The following is a 19,219-nucleotide window of genomic DNA, read 5'->3' as shown; positions in this document are numbered from 1 at the left end:
CAGTGCAGTAGCCATGGCAACCTTGTTCGAGCCACAACAAGAAGGGTTTTGTCCTGATGGGCTGCTTTGCTGAACCCTACTGTGACTGGTCTCTTTTTTTATTCTCTTTCTCACTGTTTATACTCTCTCTGTGCACTCCTCTTTCACTTTCTATTATCTGTCTCACACATATAAACACATGCAAACATACACACACACACACACACAGGCACACACCAGTCCTCTTTTATTAAAATTTTTCCCAGGGTGCATGGTGTACAGGATGTTATCTATGTCAGTGCCGGCCCCTCATCCGTCTGAGTGGGTTTCTGAGGAATGCTGGAACGGGATGGAGGAGTTCCAAAGGGGGAGTGACGAGATAGAGAGAGAGAGAGAGAGAGAGAGAGAGAGAGAGAGAGAGAGAGAGAGAGAGAGACTAGGAGAGAGAGAGAGAGAGAGAGAGAGAGAGAGAGAGAGAGAGAGAGAGAGAGAGAGAGTATATATACATCCCAAGGAGCCTGGTGCTCACAGGCACAGCTGGACTACTGGATAACTGGACTGTAGCCCACTGGATATTTACCTAGAACGGTAAGTTCTTCTTATTTTCTGCTCTAATTCTTCTTTTCTGCATCTCCATCATTAACTTCACTACTTTACCATCATTTTTTAAGTTTTTGTAAAAAAAAAATAAAATATAACAGAAGAAAGAAAGAAAGAAAGAAAGAAGGAAAGAAAGTAAGAAAGAAAGAAAGAAAGAAAGAAAAACACAATATTTCATTTTATTTGCTCAGTTTTTCTGACCATTATTGGAGCTGACCTGTATTAAGACCTTTGGGGAACTGTTTTTTTTTGAAGTCCTCGATCTTTTAGAGGTAAAATGTTTTTTTCAGCAGAAAAATGGCATGCCAGAGGTAGAGATGAGTCGTTTGGCGGATGTGGTCTTGTTGAGGACTTGCGTATGTGGTCTCTATTAAAGCTCTTGAGCTCTGTAGCAAAGCATATCACATTGAAAGAGGAGAGCAGTGTTTGAGGTGCTGTGTGGGACTCGCCTTTTTTCCCTTTCACAAAAATTTATTTCACCTTAAAAGAAGACCAACTTTTTTTAAATTGTTGTTTTACAAGGGAAGATATTTCCAAGCACAAAACCAACATAATAACCCAGTAAGTATTTTCCTTTCTTTTATTTTTTTTTCTACTGTAGATAAGAATGGAATTTAATTCTGTTATGTAATTACAAATTCAAATTTTGAATTGTGCACTTTTTTGTTATTTTCATCACCTGGTTCACATAGAAATGTGGAAAAAATTGTAAAAGACACTGATGGCATGTGACTGAATAAAGTAAATCTAATTAGTGCAGTGATAGGAAAGGCTGTAAAATGACACCACTGATCTCATCACTGCAGCAATTATTGGTGAGCCCTTGTTCTGTACTTACATATAAACCCATATTTATCTCTTTTTCATGCCAAACCTTCAAAAAACATGATATTTGTGTGTGTTTGGTTTTAATTACATTATAGGCAGTAATGAGGAGGGAAATGTGATTGTAATATTAAACAAGTGGATTGGTGGGGATTTTTTTCTCTCAGACCTGGGTGTGCCTTTTTTTCTGAACTGGATATGGGCTCCAGGGGAGCTTGGTCATGTCTCTTGAGTATTTTACATAGAAAACTGTGCTGTCATTAGGAAAGTAAATCCCCCTTTTTTCACATATTGTGAACATCTGTGTTTGCTTTGGGTCTTGGCTATTGTTAGAGCGGTAAAAAACTAACATCCCAGTGGGCCAGTACTGCAATGTTGCACAATACGACATGTCATAATTCATGAGTACACATTCTATGTTTGATATTTATTCTGAATTGCCATCATGTGTGCGTCGTTTGTGTACTTTCTTGAGCTTTTTGGATATGTGTCAATGCCACCAAGGCTTAAAACAAGTCCCTGTCATTTACTGAGGCACTGAGGGTGTGGCATGAAACTGGATGCCTACATGTTCTGACATGACCTGCCATTTCCTTTATTGTAATAGGGTTTTGTTTGTCAGGGAAATTTCCTGTGAGAAAAAATGACTTTATGTCAGCTGATTCAAAATGTAACTGAAAAAAGAAATGAAATTTCTGAAATGTCATAAAATCACATGGTAATGAACTTTACAAGGGTTTCATTTTTCTTCTTCTTTCAGGTACCAGCAAAGTCTCTGGCTGTGGAAAAAACACATTTGATTAGTTAGTGTGAATTAGATAAAATAAAGATGAACAAAGTGGCAGATTGGCTCGTGCAGAACAGGGACAAGATTGAAAAAGGTGTGGAGATCATGGGGCAAGCCTCTGAAGTGCTTGCCTCCACTGTGGGTCAGCTTCACCCTGTCTTGGAGGCTGTGTTCGTGGCTTCAGCCGAGATACTCAGCAACCCGGAGAGCAAAGAGGCTCGCTACATGCAGCAGCAGTTTGAAATGGTCAACCAGAAACTTGAGGGGATCCAAGATGAGATTGATAAAATTGCCCTGGAGCTGCAGAGGACGACAATGAACAAGCAGAACTTTGATCGAGAGGCGCAGATGCTCAGCCAGTATGAAAAGTTTCAGGACTTTGTCAACGCCAAGCCAAAGTTCAAGGAGAAGAAGATGGAGAAGTTCCTCAGCCATTACGAGAACACTGATGGCGACTTGAACTTGGATGCCCTCTACAATGCTGTCACTGGGGAGAATACTTCAGGAGACCCAATGCTGGAAACAGTAGTCACCACAGAGGAGAGAAGCAGAAGGAAAGTTGAGGATTTCTGCGCCCGGCTGAAGAAGCTCTTTGTGGTGGGCATTATCGCTGTCATGGGCCATGCTGCCCTCAAGGAAGGAGTTGTCGGGGAGGAAATGGTCAAGAAGTGGCAAGACCGAATGGAGGATGTGGAGAAACGAATGAAAGCAGCTGTGGATGACTGTGCAGAGAATTTTGCAGATCAAGCCAAGCTGGACATGGAGCACCTGCTTCAGGAGAATCCCGGCACAGTCAGCACTGACTTCGCCAAATCCCTTCTGGATTCACTCGTTAAGAAATACGACTGGGTGAACTGGTCCGTTAGGGCTTTCAGCGACAGGGAGCGCATTTTCTTTTTCAACTGGTTGGCAGGAAAGAAGTACCATGGAAGTGGTGGAGCCAACTGGTTTGACATTTTGACCAAGAACAAGATCAAAGTGGTGATCTCTTTCTGCGTTGACCCCAAGCCCATTAACAAGAGTCAGATCCAGGAGCAGATTGAGCAGCAGAAGCTGAAGGGGAACATGATGGCAGTGGCTCTGTCTTTGAACAAGAGCTTCCCCAACTGCCTGGTCCATGCTGTCAGCCATTACAAGGAGGTGGTGGAGACCAACAACTTTCATGCGGATTGTTATTACTATGGGAAACACAAAAGAGCCTACCTGTGTATTCACCCCGAGTAGGCTCAAAGAATAATACAAAGTGTAGCTGCATATGGGAAGATACGATCTTCAGATAAGTCAATGAATGTCTTCACCAAATCCTGGAAATGCTTTTATAGAAATATAGAAAATTATTCATAAATATTGTCTGTGTTTATGCATAATCTGCTCTGTCTGGGTTCTGATTTGTGAATCATTGTCTAACTTGTACTGATTTTTATTCTTTTATTGTATCTTTTCTCTGTTGATATCATGCAGCAGCTTGAGGATGAGCCATACATACATCTCTCCATGCCAGCTTCAACTTACTGTTATGAAACATATAATGATTTTGTCCCCATTGGACATTACTAGAGTTGGGCGATATGACGATCAAGAGATGATATCAATGTGTCGGTCACCAGAGACTTTGCCATGCAGAGGTACCCTTTCCCTATCTCGTAAATATCTCTGGGTGTATCGGACGAATGTATGCAATGTTGTTAATCTAAAAGCATGACTGATTTATCAAATTGATTTTAATGTGATCTTTGCATTAATGTGAGGATGTACCTTGATTTGTCCATTTGGACTGGAAACGTTTTTTGGTTATTTTGAGTTTCACAGCTCATTGTGGACTATTGAAAGCTCTAGAACAAGCGAGTAAGTGGACCTTGAGTTGATGCTACACATTTAAATGAATATTTTTTGGGACATACGCTTATTTGCTTTCTTGGCAAGATTGATACCACTCTCATGTCTTGTACGGTGAAGCTACAGCCTGGAGATGGTTAGCGTAGCTTAGTACAAAGACTGGAAACAGGGGGGAACAGCTAGCCTAGCTCTGTCTGTCTCATAGCACCCCCAAAACTCAGTGTAAAAGTGTAAAAACAACAATTTTACAGTATTTCACTCTCTGGGTTTGAAGGGACTGAACAAACTAGATTTAAGGTGTTAATAAGTGAGCTTCAGAGGTGCTGGTTGACCAATTTTGTTTACCGTTGGACAGTACCAGGCGAGCTGTTTCTCCATTGCTGTCAGTCTTTATGCTAAGCTAAGCTAACCATCTGCTGCCTCTAACTCCATATTTAAGGGAGATATGAGAGTGGTATCAATCTTCTCATCTAACTCTCTGCAAGAAAGTGAATAAGCTTAATTCCCAAAAGTTATTCCTTTAAGTCAACATGGATCAGAAGACCTGAGGTACTTAGAATAATGGAAAGCTGCTGATGAGGACTGTGTGATATGATCAAAAGCTCCAGAACAAGCGATTAATTGGACTTTGAGCTGAAATTGTTTTGTCTCTTGGTTATTTTTTTCCATTAATAGTTTCTCAATTGTTTTTCCAGCACATGTACTTTCTATATACAACATACTGTATATATTAAAATAAATTACAAACTATAGAAGATTTTTTTCTTATCTCTCCTTCATAAAAATGTGTATAAAAAAATCTTCATTCAGATACTTACGCATATTTTACTTTAATTTGTAATAAACAACAAAATATGAATGTTTTTGTCATCATTGGTCATCATTAAGCTTATTGAAAAGCATTTTTTGAGTCAAAAACTTTTACAGTCAATGAAAATTATGACTAAGCGAAGAGGCATAATCGTCTGCTGACTGTATTTTTACTCAGGACAAATTCAAATAATCCTCTGCAACAGGTATAATGCTTTAATAACATGGCATTGTTTATCAAATGGGTGGAGGTTGATCTGTAACAACCTATTATGTTCATAACTTTTCTTCCACCACCCAAGTTTTTTTTTTTTCTTTCTGTCTGACTGGGTGTGCCCCTGATCTGTAACATGAGAGCCACATGACCAATAGGAAGTCAAACAGTCTGCAAGTTAGTATATTTCTTCCGCAAACTCTTTAAGGTGAGTTCATTTCTGTTCAAATTATGTTTCATACAGGACAGGCACATTTAGATTAACTGCGTGGTAATGATAGCACACTGTAGAAGGAAATGATCGATTCAACCTCAACGACTTGACTCAAGTCTCTCGTTACATAATCGAGCATTTTTCCTCCTTGACGCAGCGTAATTGTGTTTAATATTAAGTGCGCTTACATATTTTGTTAACGCAGCTTCATTTAATAAAGTGAAGTGGGCGATTAGACGAATCTGCACATTTTAATGCAGACAAAACAAAAACTCTACTTTTATGGGCGTTGGTTGCCAACTCTGGTGCCACCGCTTCACTTTTTCCAGGAAGTGTACAACTTTTTAAAGGCGCGTTACCCACTTGTTTTGCGTTGTAACAAAAACCTAATCTGTGGTGTTAACCTGCGATGTTTGTTTGGCTCTCTGTCCTTCGGCTGTAAAATGATACAATTAGAGCCCTTGTACACGGACTGATCAATACATTTTCCATTAAGAGGGCACATTAACAGATCGCTTGTTTTTCTCTCAGTGGCTAGACTGAGTGGTCAGCTGTGAGAGGGAGGGTTTTGGTTATCTCTCCAGTCGGAAGCTCTGGCATTAACATAAATGAAACCAGCTTTTTCAGAGCCATTCTCTCTTTTCGGTTTGAAAAGAGTGTGTTTTCAGTGTGTAGATGCTGTTTTGCAATCACTAGCCAACACTTCATGAAACTGTATATTAGCAGTGATGGAAGATGTATTCAGATCCTTTACTTAGGTAAAAATACCAATACCATAATGTCAAAATGCTCCATTGCTGTATAAGTAAAAGTCCTGCATTTAAAATGTTACATAACTAATATTACAAAAGTATTATCAGCAAAATGCAAAAAGTGCACACTTTGACTGGCATAGTATTATTTTATATTGCATTAGATTGTTACTGATGCATCTACAGTATGTGTAAACAGCATTTTACTGTTGTAGCTGGTTGAGATGGACCAAGTTTTTAGGTGGTTTAGTCCAGTGGTTCCCAATTAAGCAGTAAGGCCCCCTCCAAAGGGTCACGACATATATCTGAGGAGGAAAGAAGAAAAAACAAAGTTGTGCCACTGAAATCTGTTTTTTTGTTTTGTTTTGTTTTGTTTTTTTAAAACTTTTCTTAAATGTTAACATTAAAATCTTAATTGTGAAACATTAGATTATGATCCTCAAACTGTTATTTAAATGAACCATCTGAGAAGTTTAGAGGGAAATCTGTCTTTGGTGCAACTGTGAACAACTCATAAACATCTGAAATGTGACAAGGAGCCCCAACTAGACAGGCTGGGCTTTTTGTAAGGGGTCACAATCCAAAACGGCTGGAAACCACTGGTTTAATCTGTAACAGTGTATTGTGTTAAATCATTGTAGGATTTTTTAATGTATAATCTTAATCTGCAAAGTAATAGCTGTCAAATAAATGGAGTAAACAGTACAATGTATCCCTCTGAAATGTATAATATTAACAGTGTAAAGTAGCATGACATGGAAATACTCAAGAGAAGTACAAGTAGCCTACCTCAATATTGTGTTTAGTTACTTTCCACCACTGTATGTTAATATTAGTCGAGTACTGAATATTAGTCGAAGTGAAAACCTGACTTTTTATGCCTGTGGGCATTCATATCACTGTTATGCGAACTGCAGATGCACCTTCAGCTCTTTGTCTTTAGAAATGTGATTTCTTCAAGCACTATTATGTTCGAATTGTCTGTGTGAAGGTGCTTCACATGCACTCAGACTGCAGTTACACAACCCATGGGACCCTGAGAAAGAGAGAGAACAACAGAGGAAAAGAGGAATCACAGTTTTAACATGGTCAAATCAAATAAGATACAGGGACTGTAAAAGCTCATCCGGCTGGAATTTCTTGTACTTTGTTGTTTTTGTTCTCAAGTCATAGAAGGAAATTATTCAAATATCACAATTATAGCAGTTTTAGAGATATGTAGTTGATATTCAAAGGCTCATTTAAAGGAATTGTGTGATATTTTGGGAAATACGCTGATTGACTTTCTTGCAGAAAGATGAGAAGATTGATACCACTCTCAGAAATGCAAATATGAAGCTACAGTGGAGCCAGCAGATAGTTAGCTTAGCTTAGCACAAAGACTGGCTACAGGGGGAAACAGCTAGCCTGGCTCTGTCAAAACCTGCCAACCAGCACCTGTAAACCTCTCTAATTAACATGTTACATCTCATTAGCTTAATCCATGTAAAAATAACAAGTTGGGGTTTAAAGGGGTGTAGGGGAGTCACTGCCTCCGGCCAAGAAATAGACTGGCGCATAAACCCCCAAGAAACCACAAGATGTAATTTTTACACTTTTTGGATTTTGTAAACAAACAACAAAGATGTGTGGTTTCAGTCTTTATGCTAAGATAAGCTAGCTGTCTCCTGGTTGTAGATTCATATTTACTGTATTGACATGAAAGCGGTTTCAATCTCCTCATCTACCTCTCGCCAAGAAAATGAATATGCACATTTCCTAAAATGTTTAACTATTCCTTTAGTTGTGGACATATAAAACAGAACATATTTGGTCTAATCTGTATATAAATATTGGAAATCAGTCAGTCTAGAGATCCATTTTGTTTATAGATGTGTGCAGATGTGTCTGACAGCTGCAGAAGTGTGTGATGCATCAAGCTGAGAAATGGGTGCTGTCTTCTCACTGCAGTCTTCTGCAGTCTAGCAAGATAAACCCCCTTGGGACAAACCTCAGCAGAGAAACAAATGAGCTGACAGACTATTTTCCATTGTCTTGTTGCTGTGGTAACTTGCTGAGTTTCACTGGAAAATGCACCCTTGCCCAGCAAGTTTAACCTCTTCTACTTAATCACTTCCCACGCTTGCTGCTCCAATATTGACTGGGCTGCTTCTCCTTCAGCCAAAACACTACACAATTTAAAAAAAACTGGAGTAAACAACACTGTGAAGGCCAGAAACCTCTATTAAAACATGTGAAGACATGTCCTTTATCCACAACTGCTCCATCCACAGTGAATGTGAGACTGACTTTGTGAAGCCAGTGGATGATTGTACAGTGATTATGTACCAAAAATGTGATTACCTACATTTTCCAATTTTCTTAAAGGACATGTCTGAACATGCCCGGGAAATCAGGCCATGGTGCTCATACAGGCAGCTACGTTTCAGTTTGATTTCTCTGGCTTCTAGCTTTGGGGAGGAGTTATGTGTGTTCACAAATATCAGATGTTATTAAGGCTAGATAACATTCTTCAAGTACACTGAATGTCAGACAGGAAGAAAGGAGTCACAGACAGAGTAACAACACTTGGGCAAAACAATCTAAACTCAAATACCACTTAGAGAATAATAGCTCTTCCCAGAGCTTTCACACAGTCCTCATTCTGCGGACAGAGTTTTCTCAGTTGTCATGGAAATGGACCTGTTGTCATGCATGCTCAGTAGCTGTTATGACTTCATCCCTAGTGCTTTTATGACCCCTCATCCCTTTGGCTTAAATTTAAAGGACTAGTTTGACATTTTGGGAAATACTTTTCCGGTTTCTTTCAGCAAGGTAACTGAGAGGGTCAGTACCACTCTCATATTTGTCTGTTCAGATGAAGTTGGAGCCAGCAGCCTGTTAGCTTATCATAGCATAAAGACTGGAATCAGGGGGAAACAGCTAGCCTGGCTCTGTCCAAAGGAAACAAAATCCATGTCTATCAGCACGTCTAAATATCACTATTAACACAAACATTTTTACACTTAAGGTTTGGTACAGATTAAAAAAGCAAGATATAATGGGTTGATTAGTGACCTTCAAAGGTGTTTAGCGGATTTTGTTTGAACAGAGCCCCTTGTTTCCAGTTTTTATGCAATTTCCCAAAATATCTGTCAATCTATAACCATTCCTTTATGATGATTTTAATCTGTACTGTTGTAATTTTTGTAATTCTTGTTAGAAGCTGTGTGACTGTGTTGTTCCATGTTGTCTTACATAACAAGTCATACTCTAATAGTGCATCGCTTGTTTAACATCTTTTCCCCTTTTTGGCTATCCTCACTATTTCCACAATGTGTTTTTTTAAAAATAAAACTGTTGATTTCCCCACAGTAAACATACACTTAACATACAAACAGTTCAACCCGTAAAGGACATCCATTACTGCTGAATTCCCTTTGCGTTGTTGACTCATTGCTAACTGGGTGTGGCTAGCAGCCAGCACTGAAGCTCACTTGGCTGTTTCTCTCTTTCCTTATCAGTTTCTGCTGTGTTGTAAGAGGAGCAAGAGAGCAGGCCGCAGTCCAACGACACTGGAACAGAGCTGTAAGTAAATCAAGAAAACACTGCATTTTTTTCTGTCACTAAACTAAAATGGCTGATACTTCCTCCCCTTTTTTAAACCTCAGTTTGTATTGTGCTTCATTCTTAAAAGTGTAGCTTAAATATCAACTCAGGAATCATTTTGTCTTTTCTCTTGTTAGAATCAGTCTGAGCAACATCAGCAAACATGGCAAACCAACTACAACAGCTTATAGCAGAGAAGAAGAATATGGTGGAGACCGTGATGGAAGTGTTTGAACAGGGAGCTGAAGTGGTGGCCAGTATCGCCGGTGACCTCTTCCCCGTTTTCTCTATCGCTGCCCCCATTGTTAAACTGGCTCTGGACAATGTGGAGAGCAAAGAGGCCGCATTCATGAAGGAGCAATTCCAGAAGGTCCGTGAGCGTCTGGAGGTGGTCTCAGAGGAGATTCAGCGGATCAACGATGAGATCAAGAAAAGTGGGGTGGATGCTGCGTATTTCTCAGTGGAGGAAAACATCACAAATCAGTTCAGGAAGTACATGGACATCCTCAACGCCAAACCTAAATTCCGGGATGTCAAGAAGAAGCTTTTCTTGGAACATTTTGCCAAAACCGGTGGTGACAAAAACCTGAACACACTCTACAACGCTGTGACGGGAGATAACTTCTCTGGGGAGTCTGTGCTCGAGATCACCCTGAACTACGAGGAGAAAAGTCGCCGGGCGATGGAGGACTTCTGCGCCAGGCTGAAGAAGCTGTTCTGCATCGGTCTCATCGCTCTGTTGGGCCACTCTGCTCTAAAGGAATATGATGGGGAGGAGGAGGAACTCCTGAAAGACTGGGGTGAGAAGATGAAGGCCGTCCAGGCTAAAATGAACGCTGTGATCGAAGACTGCATCCTCAGCTTCCCGAAACAAGCTGAGCTGGATTCCCGTCGACTGGTGAGAGACCAGTCGGAACTAAGCAACCAGCAGCTAGCTGATGCTATCATAGAGAATCTAAAGAAGAAGTATGATTGGGTGGGCTGGTCTGTGCGTATTTACAGGATCCCTTCAGGCCTGTTTGCCAACAAGAAGGATTACCACTGCGCCACAGGGAAGAGTCGCTTCCAGGTCCCTTCATCGGATGAGAAACTTTACATTGTGGTGTCCTACAGCTCCTCCCCTGAGCCTGTGGATAAGAATCACATCCAGCAGCTGATCCAGAGTCAGAAGAAAATCACAGTGGTGGGTGTTGCAGAGCTTTTGTTTGAGAAGTTGCCTGGCTCCTGTGTGGTCCACACAGTCAAAACCAGCAAAGACCTGGCCTGCTCCTGGAGCTTCACCGATGAGCTTCACTACTGGGAGGAGCACAAAAACTTCTACATCTGCGTTCACTCTGCTTGAAGAATCAGATGTTCAAAAAGTCTATATGTATAGGCAACTTCATATTTGCACAAATAATATCACCACTGCTGCCTATCTGCTTGCCTTAAGCAGTGAAATATTTCACAGTATGTGCCTTAACTGAGGTGGCCTCTTTTTCTCATGCTTGCTGCAGGTTTCCTGCAGACATGAAGGGCATCCACAAGAAACCAACACAAATTATATTATTTTACTAACAGTAATGTCTTTTCTGATCTCCTGCAGCTGTGATTTCCTTAGTTCTCAGTACAGACAAAAGTGCTCACCTCTTGGTTTAGGCTGCATTATATTCTCTTTTTGTTACGAAATTGGTTGATTTTGAAATGTAATGATCTCCAAGCTGACTGTTAGCAAGAAATTCTGGCATAACATCTTCAACTTTATTTTCTTCTGACTTTATAAATTTCAGGAGGAAGCGGTTGATTTGTTACAAGGTGGACGTGTCGGGAAATTTGTTGATTTATAGAATCCAGCTGTCTAACAGAGATTATGCTTCTCTGGTAGTGATAAGCAGTGACCTCACCCTGTTGAGGACGTGTACACCAAAGTCATGACAGAAAAGGTCTCCAGACATTTACAGAGACTGAAACAGAAGCTTTAAAGCCTTCATTTTGACTTATTTTCTTGTATTCATCTGATACAAAATAGTAAACCCTGTTACTGGCTGTTGTACAGTATGAACAGCATGTAGCTCATACATGGTGCAAGCTTCAGTGCAGCTCACAGGGCTGAAAGTGAAGAATGGCACCGATAAAACTTTATACACACCCTGCCATGAATATGCAGAGGTGTGGTGACGGCAACACTTTGTTTACATACAGATAGATGCCTAGCATAGCTGTTCTTGTGTCACAGCTGTGCCTGTGCTGTTGTGCAACACAAACTGGAATCTTACATCCGCTCAAAACCCTGAACTTCATTTATTTTGTTTTGTTCATGTATTTGTATGTATTTTTGTTTTGTTTTGTTTTGGTCATGTATTTGGGGTCTTTTTACGATGAGATTTTGATCAAAATTTGCATAATCTGACCGTGACGTAGTACAAGGTGTTTGGAGGTAGATTGACACTATGTTGTGAGAACAAAAATATATCATGGAGGCACTGCAGAACAATTCCTTACTCTTGTACGTCACTGACATGTTTTGATGGGGTTTTTTAAAAATATTTTGTGTGATATTGTAAAGCACTGTAGTCTGTAATGTGTGTTTCTTCTTTGTGTCTTGTTTATATGTTATTGCCTGGGTTTTGACTTACTAATAAAAAAAAATTGAACATTTTATCATATGACCAAAGTATGCCCCATATTTACTGTACAATTATTGATGGAAATGTTTATGTTGCACAACTGTTATATATTATTTGCATATCCACACAACATATTTGATGGGTTATCGGTGTCTCTGATTCAAAATACTCTTGGTACACCAAAGCAATGAATGTAGAGAAACTTTTAAATAAACTCAACCATGTATCATCTTTTGTTTGTTTTTTGGATTATTTATTATGGTTTTGTGGTGCGCTGTTAAAGTAAAATGAGACTAGAACTGCAGGAATTTAAATCCATATAAGCTGCTATTAACTAACATAAAACATCTGATTACTAATTCCAGCACATATGACAGATGTTGTTGCTAATATTTGTGGTTACTCTTTGAAAACATTTATATATCTACAGTAAATGTGTGCCATGTATGCATCATACAAACACATTTTTATCTTTTTCTTTAGTATTTTATTGACTCTTGAAGAAAAAAAACATACATATTTGTGTGTCAGCATCTGCAACAGAGCTGAGTTGGAGTTGCTCAAAGACACTTCAGAGACTTCTGGACCTGCTGGTTGTAGGATGCCTTTTTCCAGGTTAGCTCACCATGTTCCCAGTAAGCAGTATTGTACTGTATTCACACACATCACACCACACCAGCTGAAATCAAATGTCATATGTACTGTGCAGATAAACAGCTGAGACTTGAATGAGTACTGTATCACATTCCTCTCCAGTTATGTGCCATTGAGCCAAGTGTTTACTTTAACAACAAAATTCTGCTAGAGAATTTTTACAGCTTAAACAAAAAAGCAAAAGGATATTATGGGTTAGCTAGTTTGGAAACACCCACAGCGCTCTATAATTATGTGGTCGTGGCTATTCTATCTTCGGCACATAAGGACTCATGTCCCTGCTGTACATTACAGTGGCAGGTCAAGAATGAACAAGTGCAAAGAAAAACAAGTGGGTCAAAGATTTCTGTCCAATCATGTTTTTACTGAGATTTTTTTTGGATTGGACACAAGCCGAAGGGAATTCTGAGTTAGTAAAAGTCATTCACACTCTGGATCAACACTGTTTAATAAATATTTGATATATAAATCTGGATTCAAAACATAATGTTTAGATTTGAATAAGTTAACTTTTTAATCAGAGGAGACGTGTCTGAAATTACAAGGTACCCATAGTGAGATTTGATCATTTAACCTCTCTAAAGGCCAACACAGTGAACTCAAACTACATATGATCTCTGACCTTTTATGATGACATGAAAACAAAAACCAAATAAATCTAAAAAAAAGGTTGGGAACCTCTGTTCAAGTGCCACAGTCTACTCTGTCTCTGCATCTACATGTTCAAAGTCCTGTAATTTATTTATACAGCTATTTATCACAAGCAAGCATCATCTAAAGACTCTAAAGGGATTAAAAATACAAACATAGGGGAAAAGAAAAGACAAGAAAAGAAAAACCTTACTGCACTGTGAACTCTCCTGAAATTCCTTGAAAGGAAATACAGTAGGTGCAGAACAATAATATGTGCAACATGGAGTTATAGTTTATATGACAAGAGAAAGAGAAAGGTAAAAGGAGAGATGGGACATTGGCCAGTGCCAGCATTTGGAAACATATTAGGAAATTCTGTCATAACATCGGAAACTGCTTCATACATTTAGGGAGCTCTTTTGATGTCATGAAAAATACTCCAATTACCAAACATGGCTTAGAGAGGAGACAGACCTTGTAGTCTGGATACCTGTTTGCCAATGGAACAAAAACTGAGACAGAAGGAATTTCAACTTTTCCTTTGCATCTTAATGAACCAAATCTCTCAGTTTCCAATTCTTTCCAAATTTCCACTGGCAAGTGACCCAGTTACATCGATGCTCAGTGAGCTGAGGCACACACACTGCTTCATCAGCAATTTTGAGAAAAATGCTTACGGGCAATGAAAACAGTAACATCAACACTGCAGAGCACTTTTATAGAATACTTTGGATCATTTTTAAAGCTTTCAGTAACTGCTTTTTTAGCCATTTGTTGGCAGTAGAAACAAGCGGTGAACACAACACTGATATTTTATCATCTTTTAAAGTGAAACCAAGCAGTTCACACATCTAGCAGACACAGAGCAACATTATCATTCATTTGAAGTCATGTTTCTGTCCACCTGATGAATGTCCAATATTCATTCTCCTTTTAGCTCAGGTCTGGTCTCCACTAACTCCTGAGGGAAATATTTAAATGCTCAAATGTGTTTGCCAGCTGGTGGCTAACTTTGTCTGTCCAATAGTGTGCTGTGTGGGTTTTAGAGGGTTTTTTTTTTTTAAAACAGATGCCTGCTGCAGCTGAAAATGACAGGAGCAGTGAGAGTGAATCAAAACAGCAAAACAATGAGCTGAAAGTCGCTATAAAGCTCTGTAGAGCAAAGTTAGGTGATATTTCCCTGTAGGTTCATCACTACAAGTGACACAGTTCACATGACATATAGATATTTGATCCATGAGTGTTAGAAAAACACTGATTATAGCTGCTTTGTTTATGTGTATGTAACAACATCCTGGAATGTGGTGGGAATGCCTGATAAACAGAGAATAAATAAAGTATTCAGAGGAGCTGAGGGGCTGGCTGGAACACAAGAAAGGACATATATCAGTTTATTATCATCTTCTGTCTAGTGATTATGAAGGATGAAGGACATTCTTTGCAGGTGGACACCATGAACTATTGTACTGAACATAGCGACCAGCTGAGGCTGCTTATTACACACACTTAACAGCCAGGATGACATTCATTTTTATGTGAGAAAGAAGGGTTTTTAATAGCTTCTGTGGTTTGCTTTTATGTTTTTTACTTTAAATTTGTGTGTATATATTTATATTATGTTTTGGATGATATAAATGTGAGCACTGAAATTTCCATGATTTTCCACCTTGACCTTGACCTCGACCTTGATCTCAAATGAATGGCATTGGAGGAAATGGGATCCATAGAGTGAATAACGCATGACACCAAGACTTTGACTTGTACAAAAGAACCAAGAAATAACATAAGTGAACATAAAGATAGGTTTTAGGGAAAAAAATCACTACTACAATACTCAACACTGCACATGAGCTAATGATGCTAAATAATCCATATTTATCCAAATTTTTGCAACAACAAAATTGGGAATCTAAATAAGACTTCAGTATTGGAAATATAATGATACACCAGAAGTATTAAATGTGTTCAGTGTCAAAGGGTTTTGGCACTGCAGCTCCGTGTGGAGCTGTGTGGAAAGGCTACAGGCCAATATCTGTCTACGCCCGGGTGGGTTAAAGGGGCTGCTCACATTAAACCGTTGAATAGGCGAAGTGATGCTTTTAATCAGACCAGAATTACTCTTCCATGAATATGATTTGGCCACACAGCCCTGCATTGAGCCCGGCCCATCAGGTGACCTCAGGAACGCAGAAAAACATCACGTGGCAACGAAAAGATTCGTCCGCCTTGCAGGAATACATTGTATTACCACCCATCACCTCAGTACAACCCTCAGCTCTGACTTAATTCAGTCTCAGTGGAAATAGCAGTCATTTTGGTTAAAAAAAAAAAAAAAAAAAAAGCACACATATTTTCATCAGATGGTGCAGGTTCCAGTGATTTGCTGGCTGCTCACTGATGGGAGGAGCTAATGTCTTGAGACACATGCGGTGCTCAGAGCTCTGAGTGCAGCTCTGCATGCAGCTCACTTCAGTATTATGAAACGAATATATTGGGTTTCTGTCATGAATCATTTGATGCTGAGCTAAGTGAAGGCTTCAAAGAAAACCCAATGAAGTTAGTCAGTTACTAATAATCTTCCACGTAGGGTCGAGTCCTTGATCCCTCTTTAAAGGACTTCATTGTGCGACAGCTACTGTAGCCTACATCCAAATCCAAATTTAGTTATTTTTAATCACTTTCAGTGAAGTATTGTAGCAGTAGAAGGTTTAGAAGGTTTAGGGATGATTATTTTCACAAATGATTTTACTTGTTACGATGTATAATTGTTTTATTGGTTGTTCTTAAAGGGGACGTATCACGCACATATACTGGCCATTTATGCAGCTTCTCAGTTCAGCCTCTGTCTGAAACAGGCTGTTTTAGGCCCGCCCCCCCCCTCCAGTGAGCCCACTCTTTTCTGATTGGTTAGCTCCCGGAAGCTGCTCCCTGGCAGATTCCCAGCAGTTCCAGAGGCTACGCAAACAAAAAGTAGTAGTCGGATTTCACTTCTTTTTATCTCGTTCTTTACACAAAATATGAACTCAACTACATCTGTACATGTTCGAGCCCAAATCCAATCAGAAATATGCAAGTGGACAACACGCACAACCCGTGGAACAATGTTAGCAACAAAGGCTACGGACAGCTGTCTGTGGGCATGCACGATCTGATGTCAGTTCGATGTGGAAGTAGGGGTAGCTGACTTTTGACTTGAAGGCATCATTTTTACGTACGTTCACCTCAATATGTTATGTCCCCTTTAATAATGTAGTGTAAGATAAATCAGCTGTTCTATGACAGGCCTTGAATGACACTGACAAGGGGGATATCCCTCTCACTATGAATAACCCAAAACCACTATATAAAGATTTCCAAAGTTTGTCTATTATCTGAGAAATGTTCCCCTCTGTAAAGATATTCCTAAAATAAACTAAAAAAAAAAGATGTCAGAAAAACAGCCTAATGAGACTTATCACAATAACCAACTTAGCACAGCTGGCCCTGCTTGTGAGAGTTTGCTGTTGTGTAATTCATCTCTTCTGGACACTTACTGTGTTTCTCATTAGCTGCTGTTGTATTGATGTCGCTCAACAGTGGAAAAGTGGAGTATTTGAGACGTTGGCTTTGAGCTTTTTAGTGTATAATGCTACTGATAAAAAAACAAAAACAAAGACTTTGTTTCTGTGTGTGCCGGATGGATCACATGGTACCAGTCATTTGTTCTTCTTTAGATTGATTGTCACTTAAAGCAGCTCTAATTATTATTTTTATATCAACAGTGGATCAAATGACAGCATGTAACGTGAAAGGAGCTGATTGTAGTGACTCACCTCAGCTCCCCTGAGCATTTTAATATTTTTCAGCTCATTTCTTTTGGTTTGCAGGTAGTAATGTGTCAATGTTGAGCTGACCCCAAAACCAAAGAAGTCTGCTCCACTGAGTAAGCTGCAAAAGAATTTGTGGGGGAGAAAAAAAATGCAAACTTGTTGACTTTTCACCCCTGTTATTGTCCTCCCTCCTTACATACCAACATCCAGGCAAGACCCAACAAGTTTATGTGGCACTGCTACCACACTATGCGCCAAAGAAACTTCTCTACAATGGAGCTTTAGCGATGGTATCACAGTTATTGTTTTCAAAATGTAACCTGAGGCTTCTTTCTGATCCTTTGCTCAAACAAACAATGACACCAGCACAAACTATCCAAACCCTCAAGTCACCATATCCACCTCTTCAGTTTTTAAAATAACTCCTGACTGGTTTCTCTCTCATTGCACAGCAAATTAATTAAAAGGTTTGGCGCTGTAACTCTGGCGCAGTTTGATTTTCCTAAACAACTAGAAAAAGCTGCATCCTAAAAAATCAAACAATGTTCTCTTGAACACCTACTCAACTGTTCTGATGAGGTACACATGTGACCACCTGGGTAGCTGCAGTATTTTTTTAACCTAGTTTATTTAACCAGAGAAGTATCACTGAGAGCAATATTCTCCTCTGTTACATTCATACACCTTTGAAAAAGCATGTGAATTATTCACATGTGGATCATAATTTCACATGTGAAAAATTCCTATAATACACACAAGGTTTTTGTACATTTAATGCAATTAATTCACATGATACCAGAGCATGATATGAAGATATTTCATAAATGTAAGAAATCACATGTAAAAATATGAAACAGCATTTCTCATGTGATAAATTCCTATATATGCATTTATGTTTCTTAGACAGTTAACATATAAAATACCATGTGATATGTCACATGTAAAGATCATATTTAATGTATGAAAAAATCAGTTTCACATGTACTTTTTTGGAAGGGTGTTGAGGGGTTAAGGGTGTTGCTCAAGGGCACCTTTTATACAATATATGGTAGTAATGAAGGAGGAGCAAACACTGTTCCACTTTACCTCATGGAGATTTGTCCCTCTGATCCAGGGTTTAAATCAGCAACCCCCCATTCACAAGTCTGCTTCAGGTCAAGACTTCTCAAAAGTCAGAAGCAACTCATGCTCAGTAACATTTTCCTGCTAAAGGTCAAATCAGTAACTTTTTTTGTCCATGATAACAATATTCAGGATATACTGTATAATGTAAGAGTTCAACTTTTATTTATTGTACAGTTTATTGTACATGTAGCTGTTGCCTAGACCTGTCAGACAATTTGTATGTAATATCAGCTTCTAATTCTGTGTTTATGTGTTGAATTTTGCCACAGGGAGCTGCACCTTTGAATACAGGTTATGTGGATGTCTTACACCTCAACGTTCAAGATTGATAATACATGAAAAACACAGACATACCTGTGGCTGTGCCTTAAGCCACTCTGCGTATTTGTAACTACATTGTGCAAAGGAATTCAACATGAATCAACAAGTACATTTGAGGCACCTGACGCACCTAATTTTAATGAGAACAGAATATTGTAGACAGCACAAAAATAGGACAGGTGCGTCTGTCATGTTTAGATATTTATTGGTCTACAGCTTTCAAGAAAAAATACTTGTTCTGATAAATCTGACTCACATACTTGGCAGGAGGGTTTATGCCTCTATTCAGTGCTGCAAAGAATCAGGAATAGTGTCTTTTAAAAGACAGTTGGACTGACCAAAGCAAAACATCAAATCAATTCCATGTCACATGAATGTGGTAGTTGGACGCATTACATTATTTTAGGGTGATTAAAATGCCATTTAATTTGTTTTGATGATAGTTGTTAGTTTGAATCATAGTTCA

The 19,219-nt window shown here is 39.1% G+C and overlaps 1 protein-coding gene across 5 annotated transcripts; it reads left to right on the top strand.

The window, feature by feature from the left end:
• Positions 1–462: 462 nt before the first annotated feature.
• Positions 463–12,441, top strand: LOC122987168 (protein rapunzel-like). Of its 5 annotated transcripts, none has more exons than XR_006404466.1 (3): positions 463–567; positions 2,165–3,816; positions 9,521–9,584. XR_006404466.1 is itself a non-coding variant. In XM_044358898.1 (3 exons), the coding sequence occupies exon 3, from the start codon at positions 9,769–9,771 to the stop codon at positions 10,945–10,947; it is 1,179 nt and encodes a 392-aa protein (XP_044214833.1). In that variant the 5' UTR covers positions 471–567; positions 9,521–9,584; positions 9,743–9,768; the 3' UTR covers positions 10,948–12,441. The 5 variants fall into 5 exon arrangements, 4 of the variants coding, with proteins under 4 accessions (XP_044214833.1, XP_044214830.1, XP_044214832.1 ...); XM_044358898.1 differs by lacking the exon at positions 2,165–3,816 and adding an exon at positions 9,743–12,441 and having other exon boundaries at positions 471–567; XM_044358897.1 differs by lacking the exon at positions 463–567 and adding an exon at positions 9,743–12,441 and having other exon boundaries at positions 3,412–3,816.
• The last annotated feature ends 6,778 nt before the right edge of the window (positions 12,442–19,219 follow it).

The sequence above is a fragment of the Thunnus albacares genome, chromosome 8 (assembly GCF_914725855.1).
Source record: "Thunnus albacares chromosome 8, fThuAlb1.1, whole genome shotgun sequence".
Lineage (NCBI taxonomy): Eukaryota > Metazoa > Chordata > Actinopteri > Scombriformes > Scombridae > Thunnus > Thunnus albacares.
Note: the sequence above shows the minus strand (reverse complement) of the source record. Positions and strands in the feature narration are given on the sequence as shown.